The 27,909-nt window shown below is 50.7% G+C and overlaps 1 protein-coding gene across 1 annotated transcript in view; it reads left to right on the plus strand.

Annotated features, from left to right (window-relative positions):
- LOC106744103 (cytoplasmic polyadenylation element-binding protein 2) overlaps positions 1-27,909 on the plus strand; it is a 126,975-nt gene that overhangs the window by 67,180 nt on the left and 31,886 nt on the right. Inside the window, exon 4 of the mRNA XM_014618544.1 lies at positions 15,994-16,044. Coding sequence (XP_014474030.1) covers positions 15,994-16,044 — 51 coding nt within the window. The remainder of the gene's footprint in view (positions 1-15,993; positions 16,045-27,909) is intronic.

Genomic DNA, 27,909 nt, shown 5'->3' on the forward strand with positions numbered 1-27,909 from the left:
CGCGTGTTTTACGATACGGCGATCTATATAACCTCTTCGAGAGATAACGTTTCAGTGCGCGAGCGATTGTTTCAAGCGAGGCAAAGAGCAACGGCGGCTTCGATCGCGACGCGCCGATACTTAGCTCGTTATTTATTTAACGCACGATTCTCTCTTTAACGAGGAAGGAGAGAACGTCGGCCGTTAAGCTGCTCGATACTCGCGAGAAACGTCCTCGAAATTTACTACCGGGGTTACACACTGAACTTGCGCGTTATATAAGTGATCGATATAATCGCGAGAAAAGAATCAATTAGCCGGCCCCCGGTCTCTCGAAAAACTGGCGCGACGACTTTCGTCGCGTCCCAACGAAACAAAAAGTACGCGACGAAAGTACTCACGCACGAAAGTGTAGTAAGGTCGCTTTCGGCAGCTTGCGTGACACGCACACACGCGCGAAGAAGTAGTCCATCGCGGGCCGCGTTCTCTCGCAAACTAACCTGGGTTTCTAACACTTTCACCGGACGACCGCCGATTCATTTGACATCTCGGCGAATCCGGATCACGAGACACCCGCTAGGCCTGGTTTCATGCCGACCTCGTCGTTTTCAATCACGCGTGCAAATATCCCTCGTTTCTGGTTATTGAAAGCGTCTCCCGGAGAAAATTATCGTTGACAAAAGTATCGAGGGATCTTCATGTGTCTTCATTTTTAACCCGCTTGTCGCAACGCATTTTTTGTAATCGTTGTCACCTTCTGAAGATTATATCTCAAAAGAACCACATTTCATTTGTTTATTAAGATATTTATTTACTTCTCAACGTAGAATCTGTCCTCTAAGTTTGTCGGTAGAATTTAAGTACACCCGGTACACTCACAAAAGTGTCGTCTGTGAATTTTCGAATTGATCTCATAACGACTGTCAACTACCGCGAAATGATCGGTCGATATCTGGGAAAAGGCGATCGTCTCTCCGTTTGTAACGCTCGAACGACGACTTTTCCTTCGAAGGCGGTAATAAAACGCGGTCGGGATCGCACGATAATCGCGAGGTGCGCGCATGAGAGAGGGCGGACTTCGTTACGGAGTTAACGACTCCTCTGCAATCGTCATGAAGGTTGCGTTATCCCGGCGAGAACGGCCGAATGTTTCGAGAAGACGGCCCTGACCGCCCCGGGCTGCTAATAATGATCGGCATTTCAACCGGGGCTGGCGGCCTAGAGCGTTCTCCGTACGCGAATATTTACGGTGCATCGAGAGCGGAGATTACGGAACACGCCGGCCGCGTGCTGGCACGTGACCGACGACACTCCGCGGCTCGTTCGAAAGTGCAACACCTGAATCATCGTTCGCGAAGCGAACGATTGATTTCTTAAGCGCGCGCTAGGATTTAAGCGAGCCGTGATCGATCGATCACGACACCTCGACGCGATCCTAATCTGTCTCTGTCTCTCTCTATCTCTTCATTCCTTTCTCTCTCTTCTACTATCGATACACACTGTATTATGCAGCTTGTTTACCCTATTATTTATTCAATCGCTTTCGAAGTGGAAACCGCAGATAATAATTCCACGCGCGCGTTACTTTCAGTCGTAAATCACTGTGCCAACGAGGACAGCGAATATTTCTTTTTCCCCCCGAACACTCGCAGGGGAAGAGCCGATAAACATTCTATTGGTCGGCAACGCGAGTCATTATCAATAACGATGATTACATATTAGATCAGGCTAAAGATAAATTCACCGAGGAGAAAGAGAAAACACGAGCTACTCGTCTCGTCTGATTATGTTATCCGGGAAGTAATTTATTTCGCGCGGAAAGTTCGGCTGAATTTACTAGACGGTGAGCAAACCAGACGCGTTTTGGCCGAAGGAAACGAGATTTCTGTTTGTCTAAAAAGCAAATTTAGGCCATAAGAACCGGAAATTTCTTTCTGCTTCTTTCGACTGAAACGAGTTTGGTTCTGCTCACTCTCTGATAAACTCAATCTCGGACTGATTTTTTGCGGTGCTCGTTTTCTACCTCCAGTGACATTGGTTTCTCGTTACGACCTATCGATAGGCGTCGCCGGTCGAATTTTCCTCTCCGACGACCTCGCGACCGGTTTGCGTGCTGCACGCGCAATTACACACCGGTTAATAGCTTTCTTCGCGGGCGCGCGCGCGCGCGAATGACTGCGATGCCGCAACTATTACAAGGTTTCGAGACGGACCTTCGCCATCGCAAATGCATCAGCAGAACGCGCGTCGCCAACGTCGTATGCTGTGCGTGCACGCTGCGTGTGACAGTGGAGCGTCGCGCGGAGGACTGCAAATGCAGTGAAACGAGAGGGACCGGCCTTCGGGCAGAATGTTGCACCGGACATTGCTATCGATCGTCCACGGCAAAACGGATCTTATTATTCCCGTGAAACGCGCTGCTGGAGACACGACCTATCGATACAACGTGCGCAATTGCCGTCTCCAAGACGATGCGAGTCGAGAACAGACGGATGTGCGCGCGAGGTCCGTGCGAGATGCGCCTGAAGATGCACGCCGTCGGCGTGGCAATCGACACGTTAGGCAAATCTCTCGAAATGTAGATAGCGCGACGTGTAACGACTCGCGCGATCAAAAGTTTCACGCGGCAAAGAGTTTCCTCTCTCGCGCTGAGGTTAATTCGCGTCAATAACGGTCGTCGTGTCGTTAACGACACGACGAAGTTCACCGGTGACGGACAAAGGTGGCGGCTTCCTCTCTCTGGAAACGCGTGCGCTACGGGGCCCGTTTACCCGCGGGCCAAGCTTCCGCTTATTATTTTACCCTAAACGGCGTCTCGGCGCTTGTTTGAAGTCGCTACAAAGCGCGGATTATGTGGCCTCTCGGAGCTCATTCTCGGCCAAAGTGTGTACACGGTGCGATAGTCGACGAAGTTATTACCGCGGCTACTCGTATTTGGATAGGCTATGGTAATGCACGGGTAAGACGGCAGGAGCCGCGCACGATTAATCGAAATTCAAATCCGCCAGCGCGCGGGATTTACACGCGTCGACGACGAGGAATTCCGTCGTGATAACACGGGGAGCGGTGGTGGTAGGGTCGAAAGTCAAACGGCAGGAAGAGGTCCTCGCTTATTTTTCAGTCGGAGGCAATTTGTTCGAACGAGAACGTTAGTTCACTTCTAATTCCAAGTCCATCGCTTTCGTCGAAGACAATTTACTCGAACGAAAAGTCTTACACGGGAAAAACTAATCTTAAATCAATGATAGATATTCTCGTATTTAAGCGGGAATATGGTAATCTTCTTAGGAGATTTTTAGTCTCGATTCGATTGAGTTCACTGCAGATCCAGAGCGCGCGAATTCGCGCCGATTTAATTGCGACTCGCGCGCAATTTTCGAAGTGTGGAATTAACGGGTACGGTGAATTTTTTTTATTCGCCGAGAACGCCGATCCATCTCGAGCGATTCCCGCGTTAAATAGACCACGTCGATCCGTCGTTTAATCTTCGATCGGCCGACGCGAAGAGCAGCAGCGCGCGCGTCCATCGACGGCTCGCATATCGTGCCAGCCGGCGGAATGGACGCGAGAAGAAACGCCGGCAGAAAATTCGATTGTCCGCGCGAACTCATTGTGACAGGTACGCCGAGCGAAAATTGATTACGCTTGGAACTCCTGCCAACGCCTTTCTGTCTCACTGCTCGCGGATAATATCCCAGTCATCGCCAGTTTCGGATAGAATCCATTCCGCGCGGCCGACCGGGCTCGAAACGACACCGCGACAAGCAAATTCGACGGTCCTGCGCGAAAGAGAGAGGATGCGGAAAAATCGCGCCTGCGCTCCGTGAATATTTTCATATCTATCGACGACGAGTCAGCGCTGATCGAAACGTCCATCGAACATATTTCGAGACTCGTCGGGATCTGCACGGCCTGTCCTGGTGCGACTGGTTTTTTTTTCTTTTTCTTTCTGTAATTTGTTCCTGCAGCGCCATCAATTCAGGACATCCAAACACTGTTAACTATGTATGCTAAATTTGGAGGTGCACGTTAAAATAAACCTTTACGTCATTTCGAGGTACGTATCTCCAAAATTCGTAGTATGTACCTCGAAATGTTCCTCGTAATTACGTAGGATTTTTATTTCAACGTGTATCTCCAACTTTAACGATACGTGATTAATAATGAAGGGCTCCGCCGCAACAAAGCAGTTCCGAAAACGGAGAGTGCAGAGACTACTTCTAAAAATTGTTCAGTCGCTTTCAGCGTTGCATCGACTCAGAAAGAGTATATTTTGAACCGAAAAGAAGCAAATAATAAAAACACAAAATAATCGACGTTACCAGTCGTACCAGAGCTTTGACAGAGACTGTGTATATTTTCAGCTTTCAAGCGCCAAGTTGATGAAACCAAACGTATAACGAGCGTAAAACCCGATGTGTTTCTCGGCTCGCCGCCGCAGGTTTCCCTCGGCGAGAGAAATGCGGCGACGAGTCGCTTAAGGAACGATTAGATATCGATAAGACAAAAATTTCCGGAGGTCGTCGCATAAATGGCCGCGACGCTCGACTGCGCGATCGGGTAAGGGAGAAAACGCGTTAGGAAATGATCCTCGGTCACTCCCCCTGTCGTTCCGCCGATTATTAACTCTCGTCCAACAAATAGCCAAACTGCCACAATAGTCTATTGTATCCTTCGACCATTGTGCCCGTTGTTTTCCCCGTGTCGCTGACCCTGCAGCCGCGACGGCACCGTAGGCGCACATCATCGTCTTCTCCGCGCGGAAGACGAAGGGAAGTAGAGAAAAGCGGAGAAAACGCCGGGGATTGACGGAGCGGGAGAGAGAGAGAGAGAGAGAGAAGGAGCGTGAGCGAGTGAACGAACAATACAGGAACTGCGGATCACTCGAAGGAGGCCTGCCTTCGCCGAGCTCTCCTCGGTTAGCATCTGTCGTTACTCGCCAATACGCTATTACTGCACTTAGAAGGCGCGCGCGGCTTTCAAGCATATGTCGGCCTTCGTTTGTCATCGTGACAGTTTACGGTGTTCGCTCGCTCACTCGGAGCTTGACTCGCGATTACACTCTCTCGCGAGTCCTTCCGTCTTCCTCTCGCCGCGGTCTTGGTCCTCGAACTCTCGAGTCTCATTGTCTCTTTCGCGGTCCAGCGCCACGTGCTTTCCATCTCGCCAGAGAACGCCTCGCTGTTCGCGCTCGCGAGAGAGAGAAATTCCTCGCTCCCTGTGTGTCCGGGCTATTCCAAGTTCTCGATTACACACGTGCTCGTCTCCCCCCTCCACCTCCTCGCGTCCATCCAGAGAGCGCCGCGCCGAGAATAAACCGATCCTGACCGTTTGACATTTCGCTAATTTCGAGCGAGCGCGACGCACCGAGCCTGAATTCCAGTATCGATTCTCTCTCCCCGATAATTGGTGTCGCACGTGCGCTCGTCGGCTGAAATGTCGTCCACGAGTTTACCTCCCCCCCCCCGTGATTGTTCAGCAACGTGTGTATACTCTGCTCTCGCTAATTGCACGTAATTATACTTACCGTTCGTTCGTTCGGGAATACGAAGTGTGTCGTTCGCTTTCGGCCGCAGAGGAATACGGCGACTGCTCTCGCAACTGTTCCCCCCTCTCCCCGATTATTCAGGAATTTCTCACGGTATCTCTCTCGCGTTAATAATGACCGGTCATCATAGGAAGCTGACGCTGCGCGCATATAACCGCCGATAAACGATCGGCCGGTGACTTAGCGGTCTTTTCCGACACGCCGCATTCCACGCTCTTATCAGATTTCCGGAAGGCAGTAAAGTCGGCAAAGAGAGCGCGTCATTAGCGCCGTCAGGCGGACGTGCCCATTTCGAAATCGCCATCGCGATTCGGCGCGAACTTGCATTCGCTCTCGGAGAATCGTCCGCCGGATTTGTACGCGCCGAACGACGCCCGCGCGACCCGCGGCTTCTATCCGTCGATCCCATCGAGTCCGTCTCGCGACCGGTGGGAAACTTTCCGCGGTGAATTGAAATTGTCAATCGCGCCTCGCGACCGCGGACGGCGATTTAGCAACGCGCGCGTCGGCCCGGCTTTTTCCGACGATTCTCTCACGAGACGAAACACACGGGTCGCTTTCCACGTTCATTCGAGAAATGTCAGGCGTCGCGTTAACATTCCTGCGGCCGCGATCGAGGTGCCGGTGATCAGACATATACACCGTATGGGGTCGACGACGCGGATTTTCCACACGCGACCATTTTTCTCGCGCGAATGCACAGAGGGCTGTATCGGCGTGTACAATCGCCCGAGTAATCTTCTTCTTAGAGAGTTCGCTTAGCCATTTGAATGAAAATCGATAGCCGTCGGCGGAAACGAGTTCCCTCTCTTAACCGCCGCGAGCTGGCGGAATACCAGAAGCTCTCTCTCTCGGGCGCGAAGAAACTCCGCCGACTCGGATGCGCGCTAATAATAAAAAGTAACGAGATAACCCGGCGCATTTTTGCAGGCGGAACGACCGAGCGATCGGAAGCCTAGTGCTCGAGATAGCGCGAACGACCGATCCGCTCCGATTTATCGGCGCCGTAATCGCGAGTACACGTGGGTGCGCCAACGCTCCTCCTCTCGCGGGATACCGGAAAGAGCGAGCGAGCTCATCCGAATGTACGAAGAGAGACGAAATCCGAGATCTAGAGGCAGCTCTCCGCGCATCACGCTCGACCTTGAGGTCGCGGGCTCGCTGACGTCGGAGGGTACGATCTGTAGTCGAGTTCTCACGCTGCGCGAGACGGGAAGAACGCGCGCGTAAGGGAAAGGAATGGAACTACGAATCAATTAACGTTAAGACAGGGAAAGAGACGGATAATTATTTCACATCCTTGCGGGGACCCTTTCGGGGATTCCTCGCGCGATAATCGACAGACATTGCCCGACGGTGTAACGCGGAAGAGGTGAAAATTAACAAGTTAACTTACGCGATTGTAAGCCGCGCGAATAAGAAGGGTCGTCCGACGAGCGACAAGGTTTGTCGTGCGAGAGTGAAAAATGACAACGGCGCGCTCGTTGAGGAAAGGAGCGATAATAACGCCGAATGAATAAAACATGCATCAACAATCGGTTTGCCCGTAGATAAAAGCCATACGCTTCCGGATAGACGTCGGCGACGAGAGAGCGTGACGACGCGATGATCCCGCCGCCGGCGAGGTGACCCCCGTGACCGAGGAATGCGCCGGACGCGTCGAATTTCCCCGCGGAGAATCCGACGAGGACTGCTGAAAGTGTAGCGAAGGTGGTGGACGCCGCGCGATAAGGAGCGACCGGACAGACAGATCGGCGCGTGTGAGTTAGCGGTTTGCTCTCGCCGGCCGCGATGATCCCCGACGAGAGCGACGTTGACGACTTAAGTCGGGATAATCTCTCAAACTCCTTAAGGATACTTAGCTCGGCGCAAAATATCCCCGTTCTCCTCTCAATTATTCGGCCGTCCGTGACTTTTCCGCGGCTCGAGCGATTGTTCTCATCGGACAGCTGCCAACCGGCCTCATGACCGAGAAATATACGATAATGTACGATCTCGTACGATGCTCTGAGGCGATGCCACCGGCCATTACAGACGAGTAATCAATTACAGTTTGTAAGCGCTGACGCTCGATAATCGCAACGGCGGGGCAATAAGAGAATTTATCCTCGGCAGCCGTTCCGCGAGTATTCCGCGAAACGCGGTGTTTCGCGTCCGACGAGAGAGTTAGAAGGAGGAAGAGGAGGAGGGGGGAGGCATTCCTGCATCCGTTTATTGAGCAACGGTGGGCCCCGGCTGTGCCTCCTCGAGGCGCGGACGGTTGAACAGTGTGTACAGTTGCGTGCGCGCAAAAATTCGATAACCCGCCATCGTCCCGGTTAATGACGCGATCGCGCGTACATATCGGGAACCGCGATTCGCGTTTAAGACGAGTGACCCGGGGGGTCAGCGTATCGTGCACGCGCGCGCACGGTACCGCTGGTTTACATCTGGCGCACGTAGCCGCGGGACCGACGTGCACGGGGAGGCTCGTAAATTCGCGCGCAGAATCCGCCGGAGATTCCTTGTCCCGAGGATCTCCTCGGGTTTTCCGGTAGTCGGATCGGCAAGCAGGCCGATAAACCAGATGAACGCCGGTGTGATCCTTAGCCGAACGCGCGGGGAATCCCGAGAGGAGGGATGATGAATAAATCGCGCGGTACGTGTAACAGGGTGAAATTTACGAGCGAGCTCGCCTCCTCAGAATGTTTCCGTCGTCCAGCGTTCCCGAGGAGCGGGCTCCCCAAGTTCTTTCTCAGGGGGCCTCTCAATCGTCACTTACTCGATCGGGGTATTCTGACGAAATAAAATATATAATAATCATATGATTATGAGGGATATTTCGAGATACGATCTCGAATTTGGAGGCGCCACGACACGCCTGATTATGGTTTTATCTTATTATTAATAATATCTATCGAGCTATCGAACGTTTTACTATTTCATGTAGATGATTTAAAGATATTTCAACGTACGGATAATCCGGGAGACGGAGTTTAAGTTGGTGAATGGGATGATTTTGTGCCTTTCTATACCGATGTTATTTGACCTTAATGTACCTGCTAGAAATCCGAGAAATTACGATCTTTTCCCCGTTACTCCGCGCAAAACTTTACATGGAAGATATTCAAACCTGTAAATCGGATTAGCATACATGCTAATCGATATTCATTTGCGGTTGATTACTTTAATATGTTAATGCCTAGAGTCGAGTCTGCCATAACACGCTTTAATTGAAACCTGACCTTACTAGTGATTAATTGACTTATCTTCACACTTTTTTTATTCTCTTTATTTCTTTTTCATTCATTTTCTTTGTTTTTCTGCTATATACTAATTGGATTATGTCCCGTTAATGAGGAATATGAATGAACGAGAAAGAAAAATGTTTAATTACACGTTTATTTCGTTGGCCCAAAAGGCGTGGAAGTTTTCGCAGTGACGTAATCCTCATCGCTCGTAATTTTTGCCAAATTTGTATGAATAATTCGCGTCGATGCGCACACCGGGACTCGTCTGCGGCCCTGGACGCGATTCTCCGGTGTCGTTCTTCGACGATCAAGTGGAACTTCCGCGTTCGAGATCGTCTCACGATCGTGATCCGTCGACGGGGTATCGAAGACCTCACACGTGAGCTTCGCTCTCACACGCGGGGTAGTTCCGTGCGCGCAGATCAGTTGGCGAGATCGCTGCGAAGAGAAAGAGAGAGAGAGAGAGAAGCAGGAGAAAGAAGAGACCATTAGTCGCTTCTCGTTAAGTCGCGAGAATCGGCGAATCCCGCGTCGCGAAAATCACGATATCGAGGCGCGATATCGCGCACAGCTTTCTCGTTTTTTCCCCTGCGGTCAGCGAGACTGCATCTCCGGTCTTCTTTTGCAATCGGCGCAAGAAACCGAACTCGAGGAGACAGAGGACAATCCTTTCTCGAACGAAACCGCCAACAGCCGTACTTTTACTACAGATCGAATCGAAGCTGCGCCGAGCCGCAACAAGCCGCGAAATTTCCAGACGGCGGCGCGGTAGACCGCTGAAAACCACCATGAATCGTGAAAAATCCGCGAGAGAGAGAGATACGAACGCGCGCTCTATTTATATCGCGTTTGCGACGAGCAATGCTAATTCCGCGAACACCTTCGTCTCCGATAAGTACAATTTAATGCCTCGGCCTGTGAAACATCACGTACCCCCCGGAGGGCGTATCCCCGACTTCCCCGGCGGGAACGAGCGAAATTTACGCGTGTCGCTTTCCTCTCGACTGATTCACGCGCCCGTCCGTTCGTTTTAGTTCCCTCTTTGTTTATAAAGCCGAAGAGAGTGGCCAACAGACGCGAACAGCAGCCGCGTGAGCGCCAAGAAGAGCACCGTTCTTCGCTGCGGATCCGCGTAGAGGGTTTTCAAGCAGCATCGGTGAAAGCGCCCGGGAAATTTTATCCGCGGCACGTCGCGGGGGGACAGAGTCGTTTGGCAAAAAGTCAAGTCGTCATGGTTTCGTGGCTCGGGCTATTTTTCCCTCGGACCGGGGGAAAAGTGAGTCATTGACTCGAATCTCTCGCCGGTGTACGTACGTTCGTTTCCGAGATCCTGCGAAATGGTAGGGACGCGGCGGCAGGAGGAGGAGGAGGCAGGGCATCGTTCCGGATAACGTATCGAAAGGCTCGTTACACGTCGGTTCACCGTTCGTTCGTACTCTGTCCGCGAATATTCGCGGATTCGTTCCATCGACGGGCTTTCGATGCAAGGGGGAAAAAAAGAGAGAGGCAGGGAAAGAGATTTTACGTTCGGCGTCGAGGTCTCGCGGCTACGGCGATAAAACGCGGCGAATCGGGAAAAACGGGAAAAAGCCGCCGCGACGGCGGATCGATTCCTCGAACCGCTAATAACGCTTTCACGCTGATGAAATTGCCGAGGAAGTCGACAATGGTGTGTAATTTCTGAAAGCATCTTGCCGCGGAGAGAGAGAGAGAGAGGGAGACATATAACGACAATTGTAACTCTCGCATCGAGAGTTCGCCTCTCGTGCGAGGTGTATCGCGCGCCGCGATTTTGCATATTTTACAAGCGTTCTGCGTGAAGCTTTTCCACGCCTGTGCTACCTTCGATACTTTGGCTATAATTAGGCAGATGATAACATGCGCGCGTTAATTTACGCAATTGCGAGTTGTTTAAAGGCATGACGCAATTTTGTCGGGAGACTGCCGGAGAGTTGCTCGAGAGAGAAAGAGAGATACAGCAGCGCCGTCCGGAACTGGATTATTATTGAGCCAATGAGAAGGTTTCGATTTCCGGACGATACGTGAACGACGACGAGGCACGTGACTTCTTGCTTATTTTTATCGTCATGGATAAATATTTATCGGCGGATAAGCGGTGGCGATAAGAAAGTAAAAACGGGAAAAAAGGAAGGATAGATTACTATTTCCTGCGGAAATTCTTTTGAGCAGGTTCTCATGTGCGTGCATGTGTCAATGTGAATGTTCCTGCGAGGTATCGATTACAGTATAAATATACCAGTTTGTTGCGTAATCGTGAAGCTCGGCTGGATGGGAAGCGATTGATAGCGAATCGCGGAGAAGTAGAATTTCGCCAAAGGCGTGTTTCATGTGTTCGCTATCCCAAAAGTTGAAGAAACCGCTCCACGGAGAAAGTGTTGATGCCACTCTTAGAATTAGAGCTTTCTAAATATCATTAGAAGATGGTGGGAGAATAACGATTAATTCAGGTTTCGAACGCGTCTTGCCTTTGTCCCGAGTCGAAATTTTAGCTCTATGTTAAACTTTTAATTATACAATACATTAGGAGCCAAGATAGAAAAAAATAGATTGAATTTCAAATTCTAATGATACGATATAACCTCTACTTTGATCTTAACGATGTCTTAAATTTCCATTTTCGCTTGCAAAATTGGTTATTGAAGGTAGAATTAAAGTTCAATCTGTAGGAATAAAAATTCAAGAGAGAAGGTAAGAAATGTCAGTATCGTAAAAGTAGGTTTTTATTAGTTATTCTGCGGGCTGTCTAAGTAGAGACGCAAACTATCCTTAAGAACGTGAGAGTAGCGTCGAAATTTCGACTCGGAGCCCCTCGTGAGACCGGAGCGCGATGACCATCAAACGAATACTCCGTGCGTCGCACGTGTGTCTCGCGATGTCGGAACGAGCTTACCGGAATCATTAGATTTCGCATGCTCCGTTTGAGAGCGTCGTATTCGGATAAAAGCCGCGAATCGTATTTTCTGCCTTCTTTATCGAGCACTCTCACACGCGAGACCTGTCCTCGGCCGAAGGCGACGATAGACCGGAGGCATTGTGCAATCGCGCCGTTTCGGTGTGCGTCCGTTTGTGAGGCTTATTTTCTGGCGACGCGCGTCCAAAGAAGTCGTTCGGTGTGTTACAACTCCCCATTGTAAGGTGCCGAACGACGCGTCTCGTATGTACAACTGTTATTTTCGGCGCGAGGTTGCACAAGCGATCGCGTATGCCGAAATTTGAACGGGTTATCGACATTCTCCTCGCTCAATTGCGAACACCGTCGCCGAACGAGCACCGTGCACCACACTGCAAATCTAAGTGTGTTATTGTTACACGCATTTACGAGAAAATTATTTTACAAGACGACCGGTGTCCTCATTTCGTCTTTTCGAATCTCGTTTCACAGTGATCAGCAGCTAATTAATATCGCAGATAAGGATCAAAAGTGCTGGATGTCGGAATGTCACGGAGATATTTTCTACTTTCGCGCATTAATATCGAAGATAAGGCGCAGACGCGAAAAATCGGGGATATCGCGAATGTTCCCACTTTTATGCGCCAACGTCGATGATAAGAAAAACGTGTACGCGTACATGCGAGTTGGAAAAACGGGATGCAGAAGCGCCGCCAAGTGTCGTTGCCTTTGGTGAGCGCGCGATCGTGAAGCGACTATCGGTGAAGCGACTATCGGTGAAGGTATCACCTTCGATACTCGATATCATTGATTATCCGCCGATAAATATCTCGACAAGCGGCTCTCGTCGGCGAGTAAAAATCCGATTGCAGCTTGTCTCATTTCGCGTGACTTTGCGCCCGATGTAACTCGTGTCTGTGATTTCCGATTAAACGAAGAGCGCATTTCGCTCGACTTTCGGACGGAAAAAAAGTAGTAAGGAAAAACGCCGAGAGGAATTTTCGTACGAGTTTCGCAATTTATTCGTGCTTTTCTTCACTGAGAGCACGCTCAGCCCCGCAAGTTCTCCACCCGAGGAATAGTATATCTCGCTACTCTATTACCCATGCGTAAGTTCGTCGACCGGCGGCCGCGCACGGAAAATGGTTTTTGCGCTTGCGCTCGCTATTATTGTAACGGTGTAGAAAATTAGTCACGATGCCCCGCGAAGCCTGCAGAAGAAAACACCGGCGAGCACGCGCCGGAGCAACGTACCTACCTGCCCGTTTGCCGCGGTGTGACACGCGAAGAGATCTCTCTCTCTCTCTTTCTCTGTTAGCCTTCGGGGGACCGAGATCGCGACGGATAATAATCGGCGCGGATCCCCGCAGTCGGAGGGAGATCTCTGGCCGCGAGAAATTACGCGGCTTCCGATACACTCCGCGATTGATGATTACCGCTCTCGCGATACTCGAATGCACTTAATAGTGATGTACTTAATGGTAACTTCATCTGCACCGCCGTTGCATGAGCCGCCGCCCGGCACAATGGAGATCGCGAACCCCTCAATTTCTAACGTCTTATTCAAACAGAACGAACGCTCCTCTCTGGCGGAGTCGCGCGTAATTTCTCCCGATCCTCCCCGTCCTCGTCGCCGAGAGACGCGCGTTCGCTTCGAGCTGGAAATGCTCGGAGGACGGAACGATCGCAGCTCGTGCGTTACCGAGTCCCAGACGGGGCGAGTGTCATTATTCGCGTGGTACTCTGCGCTAATGACGAATCGGTCTAGTTATCGTGAGCGCGGAGGGAACGCTCGTGTTCCGGAACCGTTCCGATCGGGAAATCGGCGCGTCGATACGCCCTCGAACGTCGACGGCGGGCGATTGCAGGCTGGAGGGATATTTTGTATTACACGGCGTGTTGCGTGTGCAGGTCTATTCGGTAGAGACGACGCGCAACGCGTCTTTACCGTAACGCTTCGTTCTTATTTACACCGGCCAGAGGAGGTGGAGGGAGGAAGAAGCGGTGATTAGGGTGGAGGGCACGCACGGGTTGTCAAGTGGAGCATCCCGTTTTCCCAGAACGCGCATCGCCGCCGATCACCGTTTATCACGATTGTACCCGGCGGTAAACGTCCGACCGGCGATCGTAACTCCGTTCGTTACGCGCCAGAGACACATTCCAGCTACATCGAGAAATTTCACGTCTCTCTCTCTCTCTCTCTCTTCCTCCTGTGCCACACGGCCACTTATCTTATCGCGCGATTCGCGCGCAAACAGGAACTGTGTACTCTTCCGATCAGGACGCGCAGCCCGCTGCTTTACACGTCGTCGGCGGCGCGACGAAAATCACCCGGCAGAGATAACCGTCGGACGAGTTTTAGATAAATTTTTAGAAAACTTTGTAAACTTACCCTACAAAATATTGGAGGGATATATTTTTGCCGCTGGTCGTGAATTCATCGCTACTGAATATTTGCTGCGACAGCATAATCGAATTAGCGGCTTAATTCGTAATTAGAGGAAATTCAGCGAATTAATATTTATAACAAATCGTTTTGCCGGCCGCATAGCAACTGACAGATTTCGCTGCGACAACATAAAATCTGCTGTGCCAGCGAATTATTTTTCTGCGCGCAACGTTTCCGACGATTTTCCCCGAGGTCTCAGAAAATTTTCGTATCCGTCACGGCATATACAACAATTTCAGTCACCGTCCGATACGTGGGCGCGAGACTACCGTGAAACCCCTCGGACAAACGAAAACGAGATTGCGCTAATTAAGCGCACGCGAGGCGACGAAAGTCATCGTCGTCGCTCATTGACACCGTTAATAACCGTAATCTCGCTTGATGCTCATTAAAGAGTGAGGTGTCGCGAGAACGCTCGATACAGAAGCGACGGAAGAGAAGGACAGGGGGGAGAGGGGGAAGCGCGCAGCGTGGGCGAAGAAAGCGGAAGGTCGTCGGAGGTGGAAGTACGACGCACCCGATGCGCGTTTCGACGTTCCTAAATCACAATGTTCTGCAGCTTGCTCGCTCGCACCTCGAGGCCCGACCGGTCCGACCGAGGGGCCTCAGGTTCAAAGGTTATCTAATGTCATGGGAATGTTCGACGAGGCGTACGTGTGCTGGTGTCTCACGTGAGCGCGTACATACACGCGTGAAACTTCGCGCGACACCGTCTTAGATTTCTTCTCTTACTCTTCCCTCTCGTCGTACGACGATATGTATCACGGATCTTTTTATTATTATTGCAACGCTACCATCCAACCCACTAAAGTCATCTTTTGTCACTTTTCTTGACTAATCATTAAAAATAATCACTATCGTCTAGGTACGTACCTCGAAATGTTCCTCGTAATTACATAGGATTTTTATTTCAACGTACCTCCAACTTTAGCGACGCATGGTTAACAGCTTTGTTCTCAGAACTTGACAAAAAATGTCACTTGTGGTTTTGATGTTTGAGAGATCACCATAAGAATCCTTATTTCACCGTTTTGTTCTGATGAGATGGCAATATTGTTATTGCCCTTCCGATCTGTCTCGCGTTTCAGTATTGATCTCTTTCGAAATTATGATATTCGATGAAACTGTTTGTACAGCGTGTTCCCAGCGGCCGGAAAAGAGCGAAATTCTCTATAAAATTATTCGATTTCCAGGGGGGAGAGAAGTATCACGAGAGAGCGGTTTTTCGCCGATGAGTCACGCGAGAGAGTACGCGCGATAACACGAGAAATTAATTAATCGATCCCCGTAGTAGATTTTCAGGCGCTCGTGTCATTTTACGGCTTAATTGCGGTGTATCGTATGCGGATACACGCAATTACAGCTTCGCTTATAACGAAGCTGCAATTTCTGATGCCGGGCAGAAGCGCGCGCGTGTGTTATTTTTGCGCACGAGCGGACACGCGCGCCCGCCGCGAATTTCCGCGTGCACGCGAGAAATTAATTAATCAGTTTTCGGTAAATTTCCATTCACGGTCGCGCTCGCTATTATCATTGCACACGGCCGCGATCATTGTTACACCGCGCTCTCTTCCGCGAATCCGACAAAAGCGTCGATCGAACGAATCGCCAATTGCGTAACGGCGTAAAGCGGTAACTCGTTCGGCTCTTTTAAAAAACACGCGACAACATCGGCGGGGGCACCTGGGAAAGTAGATCTCGACTTGGCCGTCGATCCTCCGCATCTCGCGACTTCGATCCACCTCGGCTCGCGCATGGTTAACGTATCCCCCCGCGACCTCGACTTCGCTCCACTTTTTGACACCGTGGCAGGCACGTGCGAAGCGACGAACGAATCTTTTAACCGAAACCGCTGTCTCTGCTTCTTGTGTTTCAGGATTCATAAACTGCAACGCCAACACACTGCAGTCGCTCGCGCAGCTACACGGTGAGTGAAAACTAGTTGTTAATTCTTCCCAGCTTCTCCCGGGCCTTGCGAGAATTACGACTCCCCCTCGCGTTATGTTTACGGCCAAGAGATCATCACCGGAGTGAGGGGGGCGGAGAAGAGCCGCGCAGATTCAATTAAAATTTATAGTTACGTAATAGCCGCGCGCAAGAGGTATGCGCCTTCCTGGCGAGCAATCGGGGAAACGCGGGCCCTCCTTCGCGCAACGCTCACTTCCTCTTTCTTCATCGTAATCACCGGAGAAGGATTGAAGAGGTAGGAGGGGCGCAACCTGTACTTTGCTCTCGTCCCGGTAAAAATCCTGTTTTTGATTTAGCGCGATCGCCACCGCCGCAGTCGTTAATTTCACGACTCGCGAGTGAGTGAAGGGTTAGCCGCGTAACGAACGCCGGCTTCTTACTCGCGAACCGACCTAACAAGTTCAACGGCGAGCTCACATCCGAGGAGCGAGCGGATCCGCGCTTGTAAATCAATTGCTATACATCGGCTCGTAAATCGTTATGTAAAACTAACCCGACCGCCTGCCTATTCGCGCTCTCCTCCGATCGCTCGCTCGAACATTTTCCGTGTCGAGTCCCGTTCTAAAAATACAGCGTCGTTTTTTTCTTCTTGAGCAAACTCATGACGGTGGCTTGTCACGAGTATGAACCGGTATTATTAGAGCTCGGTTTATCAACTGTAAATGATAGGTGAATTTTTATAATAGACCTGTTTTTTTTATTCAAGATTCTGAGAGGTCTTGTCGAATGTGCCGAGTTATTACAGTTACTCAGATTTAACGTTACATTTATAACTCTTCGATATTTTCCGCTTTTTCATAAATATTTGCACCGCATTATTTACGGTAAATTTAAACTAATAAATATTTTTCTTAAGAAAATACCATAAGTCAACGTCTTTGAAATTTTCTAAATTTGTTATTATAAAGATTCTTCGAGTTCCGGTATATTGTTTGCGTCTATGTACTTGTATGTCTGTGAATCTCGTTTTTAATCTTTTCCCTTCTGCTTTACGCTAAACGGGATTTTTTTCGCGTTAACGATAAAATAAAATGTATTAACATCGCTACTGAGTATACCGGACTCTCGAGCAGCGCTCGAGTAACGATTTGCGAGTGAAATTACCGTGTCGGAGATACTTGTGTACGATATACGCGCGGTTGTCGCGCGCGTCGAAAAATCCTGACTTATCTCGCGAAAAATTCGAGTCGACGGTCGCGCCTCGTCGGCTTCACGCCGCGGTATCGCGCGTCTTGTCGCGAGGAGCAGAGGGGCGAGAAGAGAACGCAGAACGAATTCGCTCAAACGGATTGTATCGCCGGCAGGAGAAGGAGGGTTGATAAATACACCGGTCGCTTTAATTAAATCCCGTAACGTGCGGCGCGCCCGTCGTCGCTCGTGTGTCGTCGATCCTCGGCCCTCGCGCGGCACCGTGTGCCCCGATCGTAAAGATGTCCCACCGCAATTTCTCCTCCGTGTTCGTCATTAACAGCCACAAAGGCCTACCGGGGAAGCGACGCTGCGCGAGTGCGAGAAGGACGGATTTATTTTCGTAACCCTCGCGAATCCAAAAGTAGCCGTCGCGCTTCTCTCCGCGCGTCGAGGCGTTTCGAGTTTCATTCTGCGGGATGTCTCCCTCTCTCCTCTCTCTCTCTCTCCCTCGCTCGCATAAATCCGCGCGAAACTTGGCGAACGCGTGCAGTAGAGAGACCGTTATGCGACATGCACGTATTTTTTTTCACTGGTTGCAGGAATTTTTACGGCCTGTTTGGCCTCTCTAGCAAGAGAGAAATTCCACGCGTTATCGGTGCGAAACTATCGGAGCATTGAAAACGGCACATGCGCGGACAAATTTTCGCAATGACGACTCTCCGGTAATATATCGAAGGTTCTTATTCTGCGTCACATACGGAATAGAGTCGAAGAAAGCGTCCAAGTTCGGAGAGTGATAGAAAACACCTGGGAGTTTTCATATCGATACACATTTCGACATGTGTGCTAAGGGATGCTGGAAAAAACCGTTATCCTTCCCGAAGCCGCTTTACGCGTCCGTGCTTTCGACGCGAAACACGGTGCCGATATCTGCGGCTTTCATTCGACAAAGTCTCGAGCGTTTCTTCTTCGAACCGAAGTCATGGAGACGTCATACGCCGTCCTCTCGGAAAATCCGCGATTAGCCGGCGATATGCCTCGTATCGGCGGGAATTTATTTAGCATACGGTGCTAATATATTGATGCCCGTTTTATAGCTCATTACCGGTGCGTCAACGCGCATATCCGGGAAATCCTGTCTCTTAAGGTCGAAATTAATTATCGACCGCCGCTGATCGCCAATAACGCAAAACACGGAGAAAACAGGCGCGTACACACGCAGATACGCGCATAGTATCTCGGTCGGGGACTTTTCACTCGGCATGGGACGGGCTAATTAACTCCCCGATGCACTTCGGGGGCCCCGAAATGACCCTGCATTTGCACACACACGCTCGCGCATAATTTGCTCAACGACCGTGTACCGCTGGACGAGAGTAGATAACGAAGACGAGAGGTACCGCTTCACGTCGGCTAGATCGCTTCGGACAGCATCTGTTATAAATATGTTCCGTCGTCGCGTTAAATTATACCTGCGAACGGTGCTGCGAGAGATGCTGAACAGCCAAGCGAGAAACCGAGCGCTCGCGAGTTCGCTTTCAGCGCGAAACTTCGCCCGTACAACACTGCACCGTCCACGTGGTGATTCGCGTGATCAGTCAACGTAACTTTCAGACGAGAGGTGGCAACTCAATCTGACAACAACAATGTTCATCCCACTCCGCGGACTGTCCACCTGAAGAACTGCTCAAGAGGGAAGTCTAGGTGTCGCGATGAAACGGATTAAGAACTCATCACTTAATATCACGCCACAAACTAATTATGTCTTTATCTATATGCTCTTATCAGACGAGATCGATAGCGCCAGATATTATCGATAGGTGTATCTTTCCGAATGTTCTCGGAACATGCGCGTGTTCCTGTCTCGGCCCACCTTGTCCCGCAAACAAGACCTCCGACTGTCACAACTACGCGCCACTCTTATCTTAATTCCCCGGCGACGTTAATACAAGTGGATACGTGTGCGCACGTGTCCGCTACGCGACGTGGTCGCGTACGGATATATCCGCGCGCTATAGCGTAACATGTTTATTATATGCGCAAGAAAGATGGAGGGAAAGAACAAGAAAAAAAGAGGGGATCACGTACTATGTACAGCGCGCATACATAATACAGTTACGGGCGCGTGCACGTTATGATACCTGTATAAACCGACCGCATTATCATATATATTGATCGCGCCCGCACAAACCGCTCTCTTTGTCCCGGCCGCTTTTTCGTCCGGCTCCCCCTCCCGGTTACGTTCCTCGGATTTTTGTCACGGTATACGAATCGCAGTCTCGTCACTTTCCTCCCGATTCGCCGGCGACGTCGTGCAAACAAAACACACACCTGTTTTGAGGGAGTACCGTGTCGTGCTCATCGGGATCACCGGTGCCGATTTGGACACGCGCGCGGCAATGATCCATTCTCGCGCTCTTCTTCACGAACGAACGGACGGACGAAACGTAACGTCAAGTTTCGACGAGGTCGCTTCTCAGATTCGGGTGGGAGAGTCACACTGGGAGAAAAATATTTCGTACTTGTAACCGAATTACAATCAGAAGAATCATTTTTCTAGCGAATATTACTGTAGTGTCAGTGATAATAACTTTAAATGCGCTTGTTATTACTTGATTAAAACCATAAAAAAGATATAATTGAGGCGGGAAAATAACGAATAATTTCTCGCAGTCTGTCCGTCCGAGATCGAGCTCGCCGAAATTACGCTGGTTTCGATCCACGCCGCGAGCAAACGGTAAATGCCGAAGATTCGACGCTCGCGAAGGAAGGAAGATTAAGACGATTAAGAGTCATCATGTAATTTTCGTCTTACGTATCTTGCGTCATTCACGCGCGCGCGCACCACGTGACGCGGCATTTAGCGTCGGTCGGGACGCGCGTTCTATTGTGAAAAGTCTCTGTTATTTCCAGTACGTGCGTTCGCGCGGAATATAAAGCGCGCGACGCAGGCGCAACGCGAGAGGAAAATCGAGTTACTCGCTTAATTCATTACATCGTAACCCGTGATTTGTATTTCATAACAGTGGCCCGCTCGAGAAACAGAGACGGACGGAATACGGAGAGGAGAGAAGGAGAAAGAGAAACTTCGTTATCGTACATTAATCGCATCCTATCGCGACGCGTGCGTGCTTTGCACAAACGGATCGACGGCCGGCACGTGTTGTGGCCGAGCGATAAAACGCACTTCGGGCCGGAACGCGCGAGCGGAATCTCACTTCCTCACGGGCGATCGGAATTTCGCTGATTACGTTCGACGTTGCGTTTCGCGGGTGCAGCGCGAATCTTCGCTGTCGCGAAACAGTTACGTAATCCGTGTCGGGTTCTAACGAAGGAGAGAATCTCCAGACGCGCGTCAAGTACGCTTCATTCATTTTTCTTACAAGCCCTGCGGGCGGAGAGGAGGAAAGAAGCGCGCGCATGCCGGAATAATGAGACGATTATTGTTAAAAGTGATTGCGAGACACTTCTTGCGTGACGGGAAATCTACCCGATCGTGGGCTCGTGTCGTTCAGGAGCGGCGAAGGGGGAGGAGGAAGGGAATTCGATTAACATCGAAACTTCGCGAGACTCGGTTCTCCGATGCGACTAGTGATCACGATAACAGCTACTTGCGAGCGCGCTCACGAGATACGGAAACTTTCAATCTGCGCCGAGACGTCGCGACTCTGCACTCGCTTACGTTAATCGTCCCCGTTTATGCGTTCACCGGCATAGATTTCGACGCGAGCGTTTAACACGTGTCCGTAAGAAGCGGCCGAGGCTTTTGCGGTTGAATTCGGATGTTATCCGACCGCAAACCGGTCGAGGAAAAGAGACGGTCGGATATTTTTTTTTTCCTTTTTTTTCGAGAATGTATTATCGTTGCGTGAACGCACGTCGATTTTTCACAGTCGTGCAGGTGCACGAGACGTCGAAGTTCTATCTCTCTCTTTCTACGTCTGTCTCGTTCTCCGTCTCCCTCCGTACTGCCCGCATCTGACATTCATCTTCCTTCGCGTGTGTAGCTTCGCGCGCCTATGCGCTTTCGAAGAATCGACGCGAGTTTCAAAAGAATGGTCGTTAGACTCCCCACAATAGTAAGCGTGGGTAATTAACTTCCTGGCCGGATTCAGCGGCGTTGCCTCGGCCAAGCACGGCGCGGGATTTACTATTGCGCAAGGACGGGCTCTTTTGTGCCTCGAGAAGCGAGCGAGACACATCCTTCAACGTTCCTCGCCGGGGCTCCCGAGCGGAATTAATTAATTACGAATCGCGCGCGTTGCGCGCAATTTTTCTGGGTGCTCGAAGCCCCCCGTTCAAAAGTCGCGGTCACCGAGAAAAGAACTCTCGTGATATTTGCAATTCGCGAAGAGTTCGCGAGTGAATTAACCCCGTCGCGAATTCTCACGGCGATCACGTCTGCACGAATTACGCTTCTTGAAGAGAAAAAAAAAGAGGGGGGGGGGGCTGTCACGACGGGTTTTCCAGCGGACGGATCGTCATAAAAATCACACATGCTCGGGGCTAAAGTTCGCCGCGTCTCCTCGGACGAGATTCTCTCACGTGTATTCTCTGTCTCGTCTCTCACCTCCATTTCCTTCGGACAGATCGGTCCTGTTTGAATTCACACGGGTCCTCGTAAAATTTACGCTCCCGGATCCTCTCCTTCGGTCGTCGTCGGGGCATTCTCGCTCGCGCGTTTTCGCGACGACTGCATAACCAGCGTCGGAATGTTACGCGTCCGTGCGATCGCCGTGCGGCACGAAAATCGGCGCGAACGAGGTAGCGCGGTCTCGCTAACGATCCGGCCGAGCCTTTGACCTTTGCCAAGGCGTGAACTCGTAAATCACATTGTGCGACCGACGAGATCACGCCTACGTGTTCGCGCGAGAAGGACGAAGATCGAGCGAGAGAGAGAGAGAGCGGGGATCGCCGGATGATAACGAAGTTATCCGCGCCCGACGACGGAGACACTTCATCCGTTATGAGACACGAAGTTTCTTTTTATTATCTCGCGCATTCATCGGAGACTGAGCCGCGAGAGGCCGCCGCGCGGAATATTGCGGGTCATTATCTTTGCGTACGCGCTTGTTATTCGAAGAGGGAAGCGGACGGAATATTTATAGCGCCTCGAGATTAGCGGCTTTCCAATTCCACGATATTCCCTCTCGCGGGCAACATTTGTCCGTCGATTCGCCGATCATTCTCGTACTACACGCGCGACGGTGTAATTAATGTCGTTCCGTCATCTTCGATATCGTTGCCTCTCTTCCTCACCTATGCTGACGCGAGGAAGGAGTTCGGGTCGCCCGCCGAAAATCGACGGGCTCGTAATCGCGCGAATATGCGCGATCGCCTCCCCCCGTTATCTCCTCGTGTATCCGGCTGACTGTGGGCTTTTTCGCTCGCGAGGGGAAAGCCGATAGATATGCATGGAGCATGAGCGCCGGCTCCGGCCGTGGACATTGCATATTCAGCGAATGCAGATTCCGGCGAGCGCGGACCGCAGCCGGCGAAACAATACATTAATTAGCCGGCCTTTTGGACGGCGAAGGGTTCTCTCGTGACCGCGACAGACGGAAAGAGAGAGGAAGGGTGGAGCACCGGTCTCTGGGGTGGCTCCTTCTGCGCACGATTTTAGGCGCTCACCCCCGTATAACTCCGTTCTTGGCCGTAGTCGGCAGCGACCATAAATCCGGGCGACGTTCAATATTTATAGGGGGCTGCGGTAGCTCCGTTACTTTAATCTCTACTAGCCAGGCGGAATGCCCCCTCTCTTCCCTTCCTACCACCCTTCGTCTCCCCGGCGACAGATGACTGCATCTGTATACCCCGTTAGATATATGCAGGTCTCGCGATATGAATCCACGTGGCCGGGGGTGACTTTGGAAGGCCACGAGAAGAACGAGTAATAAAGAGTGAAAATGCTCCGAGGACGCTCGCGTCGATAGCTTTCAGCTCTTATCGGGATATTTTTTTCATATGTCTGAGGAGAGTCGGGATATTCGACGGGTGGTCAGAACGAATAGCGACGAGCTCGGAGTTGTTTCTTTTAATTGCTTAAGAGCCCTCACGGAAATCCCGCTTCCATGTTCGTCCGAAAGGTTCGTTTGTTGATTTTGGAGTCTATCGATGACAACCAAGCCGGTGATGACGCTTTAACGAAACACGTTCCGACGCAACGTAAACGTACTTCGTTTCAACAAGATCGCATTTGTCCGCGCTCACGCTTACTCGCGCTCCGCGTCGTATCGCGTCGCAACGGGTTTCTCGCGGAAAGATATACCGGCCGTGAAAGATACGTGGCCGGTGATTTGAGAAGCAGCGTTATGTTTCCTCCCGTGCCACTTTAACTCGACGATCGACCACTACTAATATCGCCGCCACGACACCGTAAACGTCACTTTAATATCGTCCCCTCCCGTGATCACTAAATGTCACGACATTTACGATCGTGATCGCGCTCGATGCAAAAGCAAAGAGGAGCGCTTCGTCCCGCTCGATTTCTACTCCCGGCGAACGTCGAAGGAGAAGCCTCTCCTTTTCGCTCTGATACGGCTCGGGGATCGCCGAGCTACCGAGGAGGATACAACACTTCATTATTCCGAGTGGAGTAATGAGAGTCTAACCGCAATGGTAAATTACAGTACTTCGTCGGTGCGAGAGAGAGAGAGAGAGGCGAAGTATGAGGACTTGCGATACTTCGTTACTTCGCGTAATGCACGGCGAGGCACTACCTGTGCATCATTCCGATACACGCGTACAGTACGCGTAATCGACGCGACCGTACACGTTTAATGAAAGATCCGAGATTTCGTCGTTCAACCTGCACTCAGCCGGCCAGCGTGCTATCGTCAACGCTGCGATCGATTTGCGCCCTCGCGAATTAGACCCGCGTACATCCGCGTTACTCACGCCTGTAGATCGCTCGGTCGCTCGATAGCGCCGTAATAATAACGATAAAAGCGCCGTCGTGCTTGGCCCCGTCGCCGCGAACGAGCAGACACTCGGCATGAGTGATCGTCCGGCAGATGCCTGATACGCTGTAAATAGTGTCGAGTGGACAGTTTAAGGCGAGTACTTCCGAGTGGCGAATTTCACGCTTATTAGTGCCGCGAGATCCGCCGCGGGGATTTTACGGTTCGGATTAAATCGATGGGCCGCCGTTGTGCAACCCGTTTGCGAAGTCAAGGTACCGGAGGTTTCCCTTGTCCCACATTCGCGCCGCACATCCTTGGCGCCTTGGTTGCCTCGCGCAAGCCGGTGTCGTTTCCTTAAACAATTATCCCGTCTATCTGTTGTATCTGAATTCAGTAACACTGAATAGCGGTTGATAAGGAAAAAAAAGGGAGAGAGAAGAAAAGAATATTGCCGCAACGCGAAATGATTCATCCGTCTCGCGTTACACGCCGTCTCTGCCTACCGATGACGCGCGGACTTATTATCGTCGCGATCCCGGTTTCCCGATTGGGGGAAAAACTCACGACAAAAAAATCATTAAATTTCTATCGTCTCATTTCACGCTTCGCCTCGTTGAGAGAGGAGGCGGTTTTACCAGGCGTTTGTATTCTCATTCGCGTGTACTTCTCGTGTTTTGTTTGCTTCTATCCGGACTCTACTCGTTCTCCGTGTCGGATTTTCTCTCCCTCGGAATCGCGCGTGTCTCTTCCTCTCCCTCGAAATCATATAATCCGACGTGAAATCGTAATTACCTGTCGAAGCGAAACTCGGCTCGAGAGCGACTATTAGTCTCGGCGGCTCGGGAAAGAGAGAGAGAGAGAGAGATCGAGTTCCGAAAACGTAACGCGGCGCATCGCGTGAATAGCGTCGCGGATTTGCACACGGTATTTCGTGCGCACGGTTATTGCGGCCGAGTAGTAGTCGTGGTAGTAAGCAGAGTTGGCGGAGATTCGACGTGGCGCGCTCGCAAGATCAACTGTGCCGGATTTAGCTTTGATAGACGAAACGTGAATGCCGCACGTCATGCGTGCCTAATTCGGCAGAAGGCTCGATCTTGCCGGCGGGCGGAAATTGCTAAGTATAACGCGAGTTAATTGATCCCAGAATCACGACTGACGCTTCCCTCCAACCAACAACGGACCCGTGCAAATGTGACCGCGACCGGTGATGTAAGAAAAAAACGGACAATCAGACGTCGGAGAGAGGTGCGGAGGGAAAGAGGAAAACGGAAGTAGTACTTAGGGAAACTTTGTTTTCTTTCAAGATCGCGCGTAAATATCGAGTCCTTTCCCGAGTGCGAAATTCATCTCGGTAGAATGGCAGATGCCGCCCGTGTTTCGCGCGAGTGTGTCCCCTGACTCGTTTGCGACGGACGGAGAACACTCTCTGTCGTTCGTCTCGCGCATACACGACACAACTAATGATACTTATCGGAGCGCGACTTGACTGTAACGGAATTAGAGGCATCTTGAAAAGCCAGCCTCAGCAGGTAAAGAAACCAAATTATAACTATGAGCCTCTTCCTTTCCCCCGTTCTCTCCCCTTCCTTCTCCCAGTCTCTCTAAGACGCGATTAACCCGCTTCTCGAAGGACGTTAAAAGCGATCCTTCGGCCAATTAAAATGGACGATTATAACCTGGCTTTATCGTACCGCAGCGCAATTAAAGGCAATTACCGCGCGTCCTATTCGTGTCGCCGTGATCACGTGGCACAATCTGCATCGTGAACTACTTTTACCGCCCAAGAATAGGCGCATCAATGACGCGTCTGCGGTATCGTGTGCGTTCCGAGCATGTACTTCAGAAGGATAAGAATCTTCTCCGGGCTCTCGGGTCCTGCAGAGTCCTTCTCAAGAGATAACTTTTTTCAAACGCACAGACACAATAGACCAACTGTGTCACCAAAGGGAGGATCACTAAAGAAAACAGGACACATTAAAATGTTGAAAGGTCAGATCTGTTAAATCGCGTCGATGCTAAATTTCGGCCGTAAGAGGTCAGCATAAAGATAAAATATTCGTCTCAGGTTTTACGGATATCTTCTGAAGTCTATTCACGGAGACCTCGTTCGAGGGTCCCTCGAGATAGAGGCGTATAGATACCCGTTTCTGGATAGTCTTGGTTCCTCCCTCCCTCTCTCTCTCCCTCTCCTCATGTATACCGAAGAATTCCTCGACTCGACACCATCGACCTTGATAACACTTGCGAGACGTCTCTCATGTTTTCGTGTCAAGAGTCTGTACGAATTCCCCTCGTGTGCTCCTCGCTTTGACAGCCCGAGCGGCGTCGTGAGCGCGAAAGAGATCATGTACGCAATGTTGCGGAGGAACGCGCGATCGAGGAATAAAAAGCCGGGCTTTTGGGTTTCAGTGGGTTTAAAATTTCTACTGCCGGCGATTCACGACAACGACGAGGACAAGAGCGATTTGCGTGTGATTTTCCTCTCACGCATTCTTGCCTTCTCTCTTCTTCTTCCTTTCCCTTCGCCGTAACCTCGGGAATTGCGCCGGCGAGATCGATTTCGCGCGTGCATTCGTGAGCAAAAAATAGCGCGATCCAACGCGATTTACCGATCTAACGGCGGTAAAGAAGTTCTCCGTGCGCGATGCACACTGACGGTCAACGTCATGCTAAATGCGTGAAGGTGTTGGATATCGTATCGGATTAGGATCAAGTTCTCGGCTCGAATCCTTTTCGCGTCGAGCGCGGCGCGAAACCGGCGTAGCTTCTCGCTCGAGACGTCCTTTCCACTTAGCAGGCTTACGACCGGATAATTAGACATCGCGAGAGGTGTACGCGACTACTACTGTCGCGTTCTCTCTCTCTCTCTCTTTCTCTCGCCTGCTCGCCGCCGTTACCTTTATCCGTTCGATCTAACGTCGAGGAATGGTAACGACGAGAAGCGAGCTCTCGGTACGACGCCGGTCATTCGATCGGTTCGGATGAAACGCGCAGTAACGGTACACCAAGCGCTCGGAATCGTCCGTACGACCGCGATATTTGCAATCGCAGGGATAATGGAGCTCTCTTACGACACAATCCGGCCGATGCGCAAACAGTGCGCTTCGTGGAAGTATCCGATGTTTGGCATTCGCCGGAGGTTGCGCATTCTATGCGAGGAAGCTTCCCTTCTTCGCTCCGGCGCGCGATAAGTCCGGCAGCGAGAGAGAGAGAGACTGGAACTGTGTGACGAAGGTGTCACGGAGAATGAGACGAAGAATGCTTAAATGACAGTGCGTCTTTCCCTTCTTCGTTTTAATTTCACTTTTGTGTCCCCTTGTCTTGCGATTTCTAAAATGTGCGCGCTTGTTATTCATCATTTCTACCTGTATTATATATCCAGAGGCAGACTCTATTATCCCATTTATTTAATAATAATAATAATAATAATCATCGTTATCATTATTTTTGAGGGGCTTAGAAGTCTAGTGTAGCGATCGATTATTCTCATGTTGCATTCATACGTGTACCGTCGGAAATATTGGACGTGAGTGCGAGCGTGTGACACATTTTCATCGGAAATTTTTCTACATTTCGAGTCATCAGTGTTCACTGGTGCGTAATTAAAAAGTGTAATTTCACGTTATCATGAATGTACGGTGTAGTCCATTTTAATTATTCTCTCCCCTTTTTTTTTTGTATTATTACGCGTCGGTATCTGTGACAGAGGGATAATTGGATCTCGATATCCCTTCTTGGGTACACGTATGCGATAACGAGGAACACTTTCGCGCCACGAAAGTAGTCGGTGT

This window comes from Dinoponera quadriceps, unplaced genomic scaffold (genome assembly GCF_001313825.1).
Source record: "Dinoponera quadriceps isolate SergipeBrazil2010 unplaced genomic scaffold, ASM131382v1 scaffold1290, whole genome shotgun sequence".
Lineage (NCBI taxonomy): Eukaryota > Metazoa > Arthropoda > Insecta > Hymenoptera > Formicidae > Dinoponera > Dinoponera quadriceps.